This window comes from Cervus canadensis, chromosome 17 (genome assembly GCF_019320065.1).
Source record: "Cervus canadensis isolate Bull #8, Minnesota chromosome 17, ASM1932006v1, whole genome shotgun sequence".
In the NCBI taxonomy this organism is placed as follows: Eukaryota; Metazoa; Chordata; class Mammalia; order Artiodactyla; family Cervidae; genus Cervus; species Cervus canadensis.
The window spans coordinates 26,304,187-26,317,068 of NC_057402.1; the positions used below are offsets into that span (position 1 = coordinate 26,304,187).

General features: G+C 34.8%; 1 protein-coding gene across 6 annotated transcripts in view; it reads right to left on the reverse strand.

Annotated features, from left to right (window-relative positions):
* Positions 1-12,882, reverse strand: part of ARHGAP5 (Rho GTPase activating protein 5) — a 104,492-nt gene that overhangs the window by 54,894 nt on the left and 36,716 nt on the right. For 4 of the 6 annotated variants that reach the window (XM_043489627.1, XM_043489626.1, XM_043489628.1 and 1 more), the window contains exon 2: positions 688-4,566. In XM_043489627.1, coding sequence (XP_043345562.1) covers positions 688-4,407 — 3,720 coding nt within the window. In that variant the 5' untranslated portion in view covers positions 4,408-4,566. Of the gene's footprint in view, positions 1-683; positions 4,567-12,882 lie in introns of all 6 variants that reach the window. The other 2 variants (XR_006273562.1, XR_006273561.1) reach the window with 1 other exon arrangement.

Consider the following 12,882-nt stretch of genomic DNA (forward strand, 5'->3'; position numbering starts at 1 on the left):
AAGTTTAAAATTTGGAATATTTTGAGAATTACCAAAATGCAACACAAAAGCAAGTAAGAAGTAAGAAAATGCTACTGGAAAAATGGTGCTATGAAGCCTTGATCATTGCAGGATTGCCACAAACCTTCAATTTGTAAAAAATGCAGTATCTGGGAAATGCAAAAAGCAAAGTGCAATAAAACAATATATCAAATATGCCAATATATCAAATTAATATATTTATGTCAACAAATCAAGCTGCAAAACTGCTAAGTCAAAAGGGAAAAACAGACAAATAGGGTGCTTACAGACAAACAGAAAATGAACAAAAGCATTTTATATCTAAGTTTTTGTAGACAGTATCTACATATTCACCTAGAATTTTTATGCTGAAGAATACAAAATCAAACTTCCACCCCAAATAAGCTTTTTGCTGTTCAGTTGCCCAGTCAGGTCTGACTCTTTGCAAAATAAATAAGTTAAAGCACAAGTAAATAAAATGAAGTAACAAAAAATAAAAATAAAGTAACAAAAAATAATCAATCCTCACAAAATATTCAGAAAATTAAAAAGAGCTGCCAATTACACTTACTAAATGACAGACAGCCTAACTTCTCACTGACAGAAAATCCATTATCTTAAAAAATAATTTTTTAAAAGTCAAAACAAACATCTTCGGAAACATTATGAACCATACATTAAACTTACTTTTTTGTCTTCTTTGACTTTGTGGGTTTTCTTCTTCATCTTCTTCTCATCTAACTCTTGGTCTGAAGTGATTGCAGGATTATCAATACCACCTTTCCAAGTTTCAACAGGAGAAAGCAGCGGGTCTTCCTCACTTCCACGATGTCTTCCTTTCCTTTTCGCTTTAGAAGTCGTGAAAGCCTCATCATCACTTGCATCTGAATGTGTTCTTCTGTAGTATGACTTGGCTTTACTAAATAGGGTTTTAGATTTATATTTGTATTTTGAAGGTCTCCGTTCTCCATGACTTTTCGAGGTTCTATCAGAAAATCCATTTTCTTCATCTCCTTGGGTGTTATTTACAAATGAGTTTCTAATTTTAATAACACGATTCTGACTGTCATCTGGGACAACGTATATCTCATCAGAATAGCCCTTCTGCTTGAAAATTGTGTCAATGGGTTCTGAGTAGTTATCTGAAGGATCCATATCTTCAGGATGTGCCAAAGGCACCCGAGAAGTCTGTTTTCTTGGATTTTTACCAATACCAGCTTCAATTGTTTTTAAAAGGTTTGGATCCAATTTTTTCACGTTTGTCTTCGGTGCAACTGGTTTAGGTTTAATAGGTGGAGGCACTTTATGGTTGCGTTCATGGTCATGACAATTCGGGGTGCTGTGAATAGGGTATTCATTTCCTTCCAAATCTAGTCTATATCTGGATCGGTCACTAGGTGTTGGAAGCAGCTGTACATCATCCCCAATTGGACTATAAGGAGGTGGTGCTTCTGTATCATCATCTGAATCAGGGTAGTTGTTGTAGGGAAAACAGTCTCTGGGAGATGGCAGGAAAACATCTTCACTCTGATGGGTTGATTCCCTTGTACTATCAGATAAATAGGAATTTTCTATCATATTTTTTTTCTCTAGAACATCACTGAAAAACAGTGTAAAGACCTCAGTTTGCCGATGATACTGAGATAAAGAATACAATGCTGTAAATTTAGCAGAGATCTCAGTTGCAATGTGTTCTCCTTCAGTCATTAACTCCTTGATGGCCTCATTTTCAAAAAAGTCTGCTTGGCTGTCAGTAACTGCCACCAGTTGTACAGGGATGGTGTCCTGAACCTCTGACAGAAATGCTCGAAGCATTCCCATTGATGCTTTCCGTTTGGCAGAATACACAAGTATATACCCATGAACCAGTTCATCTTTCCTGACTCCAATTGAGGAATGGTATGATAATATTGTGATCTGTATTCGCCTCCTTTTTTCACCAATGATTTTATCAAGCATTAGGGAATTATTCTGTCCAGCTTGGGCAGCACTACAAGAATGAGAATCAAGGAAGGGTGAAAGAATAAGATCCACACTAAATGGATCACCACACATGGCACACATGACAATTCTCAAGTCAGCTTCTGATACATCCTTATTGGTGGGAACTGGGCTCACCACATCTAAATTATGTTTAACAGATTCTAATACTCCTCTTAGAGCTTGCTTTATTTGGGTTTCATTAAATTTACGAGGATATGTACCACCAGGTACATCTACAAAAGGACATTGTAACTTGTTTGCCAACTGTTGCCCTTGGTGCCTGAGAATTGGTAGATTCTTACTAATAGAATCTCTCTGATTAGCCAGAATTAATGTAAATGGAAGGTTGGCCATATACTTATCTTTTCTGATCTGAGAAGCTTCAGTTCTTATTTTTCCAATAAATTCCCCAATAAAATTCAGTGACTCAATGGAATTAAATACACAAAAGCACCCATGTGGTTTAAAGGCAGCAGTCCATAACTGACTTAAAAAGTAAGGCGACTTGGCATCAACAGGCCGAAGATCAAGTTCATAAATTTTTCCATCTAAGGCATACTCATCGTCAGTGGATTGTGTCCTTATCTCATTTGCTAGTTCTTGGGCAAGGCCATCTTTCCCTAAAATGAAAAGGTTAACTTTATCTATATTGGTGCTATCATGATACAACCGTAAGCGACCATGATCCAACTGCAAAAGACTACTGGCAAGTAACTGCTCTACTTTAATGTCTGTACAGTTTTGACCACTAAGACACGTTTCTTTAGTGGGATGATAAACAAACCCTATGTGCTTAAGCAGAAGAGACTCCCTATCTGGTGCGAGTTTCTGTAAAGCTTTATATCTAGGTTCTTCACTCAAAACTGTATGAATTTCACTCATTTTATCTGAACTAGGTGTTGCATTAAGATCTAAATCATAAAAAAGTTCAGAATGTTCAAAAAGCATTTCCTGAAACTCTTCTTTGGCTTTTTCGACTATTTCTCGCTGATGCCTACCATACACCTCTTTGCTATCAGCCTCAGTGATGTATTTGAAGGCTTCATCCTCCATTACAAAGCACATAACTTCCTCCCAAGGTTGCCCAGGTGAAATAAACTGAATTTTTTCCAAAGTCTTCTTGAATTTTTCCTTCATTTCTACCCTCCTCTTCTCTGATATTAGATGCTGTACATGGTTCTGATAGACTTTTTCAGCTTCTAAAGTGCTCAGGAGGTCAAATGGGATCCTTCTATCATTAATTTTGTCTATATGGTCAGTTTCATCCCAAGGTGTTTTTTCTAGCACCACAAAACATAACTGAAAATCCGCTCTCTTTTCCATTAACTTCAAAGCTTCTGACCAATTCAAATGTTCGATCTCTTCCAGATTTGGCAAAAGAGTGTTAAAAGCTCTTGGTAAAGTATTTATATATTCTTCTCTCCTTTTTCTTATATGTTCCTGTTTAAGTTGTTCTATGTGTTTTGAGAATGTATTTCTAGCCTTTCTTGTTCCCTCTAAGTGGATGTATTCCTCATAATCAGGATGATTTTTCAATTTGTTACTAACAGTTTTCCAAGTTGCATGATAATCTCTCACAGTCTGCACAAGTTTTTCAAACTTATCTGTTGCTGTGACAACAAGTTGTCTCTGTGTTTTATAAGCATCCAGATAGGGAATAATTTTAGGCTTGCCACGAGTTTTATCCAACATTTGTACCAGTGCAGTGAAACATGTCTCAATGTTGACGTTAAATCGTGCTGATGTTTCCACTACAAGGAGGTTCTTTTTGTTTGAAGCAAAGGCCTGAACTTCTCTAAGATAATGATCCACACATTCATCACATTTAGTTGCTGCTATTATTACAGGCTTTTTTGATTTTGATAGTTGGACAAAAAGGTTATTCACAAATTTAAGTTGATCATCAAACTTCCTATTGCATCCCTGACTTACGTCAATGCACAATAAAAATCCATCTACATTGAGCTTCCCTTCAGGCATTTGCTTCTGTTCAAAATCTTGCTCCAAGCCTAGTTGATCAGTGCAAATGTACATTAGTTTTTCTGCTGACTGCAATTTAGAGGCAGCTGCACGCTTTATATATGGTTGCAAATTCGTACTCCGATGAGGCAAGAAAGTCTGGTCATCAATGAACTCAGTTTGTTCGATGACATGAATTTTGCATTCTACTCCATCTTCACCACTTTGCGTTATGTCACCCCAGTACAAAAAATGATCATTGTTTACTACTCGTCCTCCGAAGTCAATGGTGCTAAGCACGGAAGTATGTTCTGGATAATACTCATCAGCTTTTGAGCGTACAAATCTATTGCACAAACAAGACTTTCCAACTCCACAGTTACCCTTGTCTTTTTCAGTCCCAGAGAGTCCAACCACACTGATGGTATAGGACGGGGGGCGAGGCTCTTTGTTTTTTGCCATCATAACTCTATTGTCATGTCTCTACATTCATAAAGATAACCAGATATACTTCTCATTTTGAAAATAAAATCATCTCAAAATACATTTCAGAACTACATTTGGTTCTTTGTATTTCCCTCATTTCTGTGCAGAAAGGTCTTCAAGATCATATGGATCATCTTCCTAGAAAGAGAAAAAGGACAAATCTTAGTCATGAATTATACATGCTGAACTATATATACATTAATGTTCACAATAAAGCACCAGACAAAGTTAACAGTGTCACAGTATTTTAAGAAATCACCAAAGACAGTTTATGATTTACTATTAAAAGTGCAAGAGGACCCCAAAATTTAAGGCAAATCTAACAACTAAAAAAACTAAATACAAATTTTAATGTGATCTTACAAACTTTAAAATAAAACCCTATTAACCAAATACACATTTTGTTTCTAGTCCTTCCCTTCCCTCAATTTTCCTGTCTTCTCTGACTGGAGGCTATGTTTGATAACTAAAACAAACTAGTTGCCTTAACAACTCTCTCACAACTTAAAAAAACTATCTGCTTTCTATTACATGGTTCCTCAAAACTTATTCCCTAAAATGGAATTTCATGTGAATTTAGCAAGATCTTAGAATTTAAAAAGTCTTATGCAATCTATCAAATATTATATACAAAACCAATTAAGTATATTCATATATGTAAACAAGAAAATGGAAAAAAATGATCAGTTAATACAAATCATTACAGTGATTAACTGTATCAACACTTCTCAAACTAAGGACCAATGTTTATTTCATATCTGCAAGTTAATTTTTAAAAATACAATGAAATTTTTAATCTGAATGAAATCTTTTAAAAAAATGGAGGCCCCAATTTCTTATTAGATTCAAGAGACCAAAAATTACTGCCAAACTGTTTCTAAATGTTCCTGATTCCTGCATTTATTTCCTCTCAGAGTACTTACAAAGAGCTCACAGATCATATTTTGAGTAGCACAAAGCTCAAGAATTTTAAGATTATATATCTGAGACAATCTTTTAGAATTATTTGACATAAAAACAACAACAAATAACCCTTAAGACTTGCATTTAATTTAATTTCAGGTTATTTGTGTGGAAACAATGAATTAGTCTCTTATAATGGTTTTATTTGGAGACTCTTCACATTCTTTTGAGGTTGAATGAAAAGCAATACATAATTTCTACCATACCAAATTTCACAAGGAAAATATCCAGTCATGTACATCAACATATATGAAAAATATCTTCAATCCAGACAAAATAAAAGATCATAAAGACCATGAGGGAAAAAAAAATTAAAGGTCAGGAAATAACCACTATTTGCCCCAAATATGTGGTTTCTCCACTACCCTCAAAATTGCAAGTAAATATCTATTAAGATTATAGTCTACATCTGCTATACTAATGGTAAAAAGAAATTATTCTTGCAATTTAAAATTTTGACTAATATTTCTAATACAATATTTTAAAATAAAATCTCAAGGTTTATTCTTGTATTCTCTAAGTTTATCCTAGCAACCTCAATGAAATACTAATTTTAACTGTATCAGCCACCAAACACTCAAGCAAAATATTTATTAGGTTCACTTTTGTAATATAATGTTGAAGGACCAAAATAAGTAGTAGAAAATCATGAGTAAATGGAAATGACTTCAAATTAAATTCCTAACATTTATTAGTTTACAACAACAGTAAAACCCTAAATCTTTTGAGACACGGTTCCCCCATGTATAAAATGAAGCTGCCTATCTAAACAAATTTAAGAACTAAGTTTTTCTTTGTTAATGTTAAATGCAAAGAAAAAATGCTTAATAAATATTTTCTGTTTTTAAGATTTGATTGTTGGAATCAAGGAGGCTGTTGAAGATTTATTAAAAAATGACGTGTTCAGGCTGGGGACTTACCAGTATTTATCTGAGAGCAGTACATACAATAACTAGCAGTGTAAGAAATTAGAGCAGTCCCACTCAATCCTATTAACTTTCTTTTATCAAGTAAAAAAATTTTAAATCCTAATGTGATCAAACTGAATATCTGCACTGAGCATCAAGTTTAACATTCTTTACTTTAACTACAGAAAAGAACAATTGGGCTACTTAATGGATACTTACTGAAAAGAAAACAGTGAACTAACTGGGTAACAAAGTTATAAAGAGAAATAAAAAGGCAAATTAGTTTGTGAAAATAGCATAGTGATTCCATAACAAATGGTTAAAAAAAAAAAAAAAAAGGCCCTGCAAGCAGCAGGATACAAAGTCTGTCTGTCTTTCTTACTAGACAAGCAAAAAATTGCAGACGATATCCTCTTAAATGTATACCAAAAGAAAATATAACCAGTGATTACTTCGGGGAATTTTTACATTGAATTCTACAAACACCAGAACTACGCAGAGCTCTTGATTAACTCTGGTGGACAAACATCTATTCTGAAAATTAAGAGCAATTCAAAGCAGTGAAAGACTGTTCCCTGCTTTCCAGTTTAAGAGACATAAAATTTTCAATAGAAAAGTAACAGTATGTCATACGGACCTGAGTATTGTGGAAATTTTTCAACTATAAATTTAATTCTTATCATAATGGTTACATCTTGGTTAATATTTTTTACAAATACTTATCCAAACACATTAAAAGAATCATTCATGCTCTCCTAGAGCATAAACCTCAGAAGACTGAGATACTTTTCTATATAAAACTATCCAGCATAAAAGTCAAAAACACTACCACAAAATGAATTTTTAAAGTTTCAGAAAGAAAAAGCCCTTAAAAGTAAGGTAAATGGAAGCATGAAGTCATTATCCTTTTATCAGTCATTGAAAACTGGAAGGCTTTTTATTTAAGAGAAATAAAACTATTGTATTGACAAATTTTCAGTACTAAGGCTTTGACACATCCTAATTAGTGGCAGTCTCTGACTTACAAATTAATATTAAAGTTCAAATTAAAAATAAGGTAGCCTTGTGTGACATGTGTGGTTTACAGACCAAATTCACAGTAAACTACCACAATGAAGAACATCCACGTTCTTTCTACTAACAATGTTCTCAGGCAGACTACCCGCTGGCATTTTGAAGTCAGATCCAGAGTTTTTGTCATGAGTCACCATATAGTGATTATCAGGTGAGAAAATTCATTTATCTAGAGGTAGGAAAGAATGCTAGACAAATAGTTGCTCTCTCCAACTCTTCACCATAGCAGTGCCTTCTTTATCTGATTTACACATTTACTTAACTCAGAAGCTTTTTAAAAGTGTCTTCAGATTTTGAAAAAGTTTGAGAAATCCTAACTAGAAAACTATTGTCGTGTCCTCGAAAAGATTTTGTCATTTGAATGAGTATGGTATAACTACCTCAAGGAAGAAAGTTATACTTTCTGTACAGGTTTATAAGGAAATTTACTTTCAGACACTTGGATAGTTTATGTAATTTATCCACTGGCCCTCACTATTCAAGTCAAAATTACACTCCATTAACTAACCAAGGTAGTTTTTCTTCTGTACTGCGAAAAAAAGAATGCCTTTTTAAAATTTCCCACTAATAAGCTAATGGCCAATGTCTATAGGCAGGCTGTTAGATTAAATTTGAAAACTCCTTTCAAGTATTTTTAATGGCTAATACTTGACTATGTCGATCTAGACATATCTTTTCTATTTTTGACATAACTTAATCTTTGTAAAAAATATATATATAGAAACCAAGATAAAAAGCAATAATGATCTACTCAAAGTTACAGGGTTGAGTCTCTTGATGACCAATCTTTACCTTCTTAAGCATTGTCACTGTTGTTTATTAAGTCGTGTTCAACTCTTTTGCAACCCCATGCACTGTAGCCCACCAGGCTCCTCTGTCCATGGGGTTTCCCAGGCAAGAACACTGGAGTGGGTAGCCATTTCCTTCCTTCTCCAGGAGATCTTTCTGACCCAGGGATTCAACCATGTCTCTAGCATTAGCAGGCAGGTTCTTTACCACTTAGCCACCAGGGAAGCCCTTCTTAAGCATTAGTGCTACTTGTAATAACCTGCAATGTAATTTCTCCTCCTGCCTTTAAGATTATCCTATAAACTTTCAAGAAAATGTTTAGAATAAGTATCTCTACAGAAATTAATGACAATGTATAATCTTTAAGTTGGACAACTGTGCTGAAATGAAGGTATCTCTACAACTAAGTTTTGAAATGTTTTAAGTCATTCAAACACATGATCTTTTAATGGAGTTTTAATAACATGAAGTGGCTTTCTGCAAAAAAAAATCTTTTTAAAAGTTCTATAAGAAATCTAGTCAACTGAAAGATTCTTAGTAATTCTGGATTTAAACTAAATTTTGTAACTTTTCACAAAACCATTGCACTCATGAATAAAAAGTATATTTTATAAAATATTTCACACTTCCAAGTTACTATATGCTGTCAGGAAATTCCTGCTGGCCTCATCTTCAAAATACATTCAGAAATCATCGCTTTTCACTACCTTTACTGCTATAAATCTGATCTCATTCCATTCTCATCTCTGGCTCTTCATTATTCCAAAGGCTTCTCAACTAATTTCTCTGCTTCCACTCCTGCTCCTCTTCCTCAGTCTGTTCACAGAACAGACAGACTATTTCTTTTAAAACATAAGTCAGACCCTCCCTTTCTTTAGGTTAAAACTCTGCCGTGGCTCCAAAAAAGTAAAAGCTAAGTCTTTTCAATGGCTTACTACAAGACCTACCTTCTCTAACCATATCTTACTCTCTGACCTATTCCCATTTTATTCTCCCCATTCCTCATTCTATTCCAGTCACAGTGAAGAACCCTGAACAAGCTAAACATGTCCCTACCTTCGCCCTTACCTTCCCTAACAATCTCCAAATTCCCCTTTGCTTATCCTAATTTACTATACAACTTCTTTATTATTTGTCATTAACTCTATTCCTCTCCTCTCCCTACTCTAGGTTTTAAAAAGATGTACAGAGGGTGGGATGATCTGAGAACAGAATCGAAACATGTATATTATCAAGTGTGAAACAGATTGCCAGTCCAGGTTTGATGCATGAGACAAGTGCTCGGGGCTGGTGCACTGGGATGACCCAGAGGGATGGGAAGGGGAGGGAGGTGGGAGGGGGGTTCAGGATGGGGAACACATGTAAATCCACGGCTGATTCATGTCAATGTGTGGCAAAAACCATTACAATACTGTAAAGTAATTAGCCTCCAACTAATAAAAATAAGTGAAAAAATAAAATAAAAAAAATAAAAAGATGTACAAATGCACAAATCTGTTCTTTCCATCATCATATTCCAAGAGCCCCAAACAGTCCTTCTCACATAGTAGCTATTCAATAAATGTATGAAGCCTAATAAATAATAAAGTCAAATGTTCTTAATTCTCTGGTTAAAAAAAATAAAAAGTAAAGCATGTAAGGTTTACTAAATAAGTGCTATAATTTATTAACCTAAAAGATATCATTTATGGAGAAAATATACATATATTCAAGGTTCCAAAATTTTTGTCAAAAATTAAGCTATCAGAATAAAGACGGCTGCTGCTGCTGCTAAGTCACTTCAGTCGTGTCCGACTCTGTGCGACCCCATAGACGGCAGCCCACCAGGCTCCCCATCCCTGGGATTCTCCAGGCAAGAATACTGGAGTGGGTTGCCATTTAACTATGATCTATAATAATGTACAGGTATACCTCGGAGACATTGCATGTTTGGTTGCAGGCATCACAAAAAAGCAAATACACAATAAAGTGAGTCACACAAATGTTCTGGTTTCTCAATGCATATGAAAGTTTACACTATATTGTAGTTTATTAACTGTGCTTCCATTATGTCTATATGTACATACCTTAATCAAAAAATAACACTGTTGGAAAAATGGCATACACTTGGTCTACACAAGGTTGCCAGAAACTTTCAATGTGCAAACCCTCAGTATCTGCAAAGCACACTAAAACAAAGTATGCCTGTATTCAGTCAGAATAATCACCTAATTTTTATTTTTGACACTTAAAACATTTTTTTAAATCACAATCATTTACTACAGAAAAGTGCATTTCAAAGACCTAATTACACAGAAGCAACTTTGTAATTACATTCTCCATTTTTTTTTTTAAATTAAAAAAAACATTTATTTTTGGCTGAGCTGAGTCTTCGATGCTTCACAGGTTTTTCTCTAGTCACAGACAGTGGGGGCAATCCTCCAAATTTTGTGTGCAGGCTTCTTGTTACAGTGGCTTCTTCTGTCGCGGAACACAACCTCTAAGGCACAGGAGGCTTTAGTAGTTACAGCTCCTGGGCTCTAGAACACAGGTTCAATAGTAATGGCACATGGGCTTAGTTGCTCTGCTCCATGTGGGATCTTCCCAGACCAGGGAGGATTCTTTACCACTGAGTCACCAGGGAAGCCCTACTCCATCTTTTTTAGGTCAAATAAAGAAAATATCCCTTAAATAAACAAATATTCAAGAGAGAAGACAGATTCAAGCCCAAAGATGATCATATATTCCACAATCTTAGATAAACTCACCTAGAAAAGTTTGAGAGTAAAAATATCAACTGTATACTAAAAGATGAATATGGCATAATATTGCCTCAATACAAACTTATGTTATAAAAATTAGAAGAAGAAATGAAAAAGGCATTTTAACATATAAAAGAGAGTTAAGTAAACAATGTTAATGCCCATGGGAGAGTCAATCATATTCCATATTTTCTTTGACTAAGATTTGTACCACATAAGCATACAACCTTAAGGTTGAAAGGAATGCTAAAGTCATATTCCCATAAATTAGTCTTCATGGAAGCATATCTTGGTAGGATACAGGATAAAGTGTTAGGATGGAGATTTTTTATTTTTTAACCATATTCCCAGCACTCAGATCAGCAGGTGACATACATGGGAGATCAAGTATTTGATGACTAAATGAATCAGTCTTCAAACTCAGATCCTGGAAAATCTTGAAGTCACATTCATAGTCACAATTAACAAAAATCACATACTGTTATGGGTCCATAAGGTGTTGCATTGCAGAAAATTCTAATATAAAAAGTCCAGTTCTTCCCCCAAGACCTTTAGTCTGCTCATTAACACAAAAAATGGGTTTATAAACATTAAGCCTGAAGGGTACTTCCAGAAGGGTCTCAGTATGCAGCAGTCTGGGATCTCTCCAAACTCTACTCAGCAAAGGTAATTCTGCTTTTTTACCCATTTTTATCTTTTGATATTTCAAGTATTTATTGTTTGAAAAAGTTTCACTGCATAACATAATGGTGTAAACTATTCCCAAACAGATTTACTGCCAATCCTATTTTTAATCCACACTTTCCTCTAGTAACATGTTGTCTCTGAGGACATGGTATTAAAGTTATTCTAAGCCCTTCCTAGCCCATTTCTCTCCTCTGTGGTGAAAACAGAAGAATCAAGGGTCACCTCATTTACATCAACCTATGTAAACAACCCATTAAGTATATACTGTGCTTAGCTACTATTTGCTTAGCTTTATGGCAGAAGTTTAGATAGGGTGGTCCGGGAGGGTGGTCTGACTAAGCCAGGGAGCTATGAATATACTCCTTTCCAGGGTCCAAGTTCTTTCTTCTCACTTTGGAGAATGGAGACACGACAGGGAAGGGCATAATTTGACATTCATTATTGTAAGGCTACACAGGAGGGAAAACAAACTACAATTTTCTTACTTATGGGAACATTAAGTGGTCAAATAAAAATCTCAAAAAAGGGTACAGACTAAAAAGGAGGTATGGATTTTTAAAAAAAGGCTGAAAACCACTGCCCACTATTTTTAACAAGTACTATAGATGAGGCGACATAGGCAATGCGATACACTATAGAACTGATAAATGTAGTAAGAACTCAAAGAAATGAAAGATCAGTACAAATTAGAATAGGTCAGGGCTTTGAGAGCTTTTTCTGTGAAAGGTCAAACAATAAATACTTCAAGCCACAGACAATATTTCCACAAATGATCTATATTATAGACAATGAAATTAGAATTCCATGTAATTTTCACATATTACAAAATATTATTCAAAACTGTTTCCCCAACCATTTCAAAATGTAAAAAGCCATTAAACAAAGATAAGCAGCAGACTGGATTATGCTCACAGACTATAATCTGCAGACTCCTGCAGTAGATTTAAGGATCTGAGTAAACTCTGAAAAAGAGACTGGATTTGGATTTTAAAGTCTTTCCTGGTGATTAGTGTGGAGTGGCTGAGTACAGTTGCCATGTTAGAAAGCAGAAACTTACTTATTTCTGAAGATATGTCTATGGAAGGTCTTCAAGGGCAAATAGGAGTTAGACCTTGTAGTGAGCAACAAGAAACCATTCTAAATTAGAAGTGAAATACAAAATTGGATTTGGAGGGGCACAATGTCTAAGAGATGGGCAAACACTAGAGGCCTGAAAGCACCTGAACTATCACAGAACTGAAAAGAGCCATTCAAGGCAAAGACTTTGGTGACTGGCTACTAGATAAAAGAAA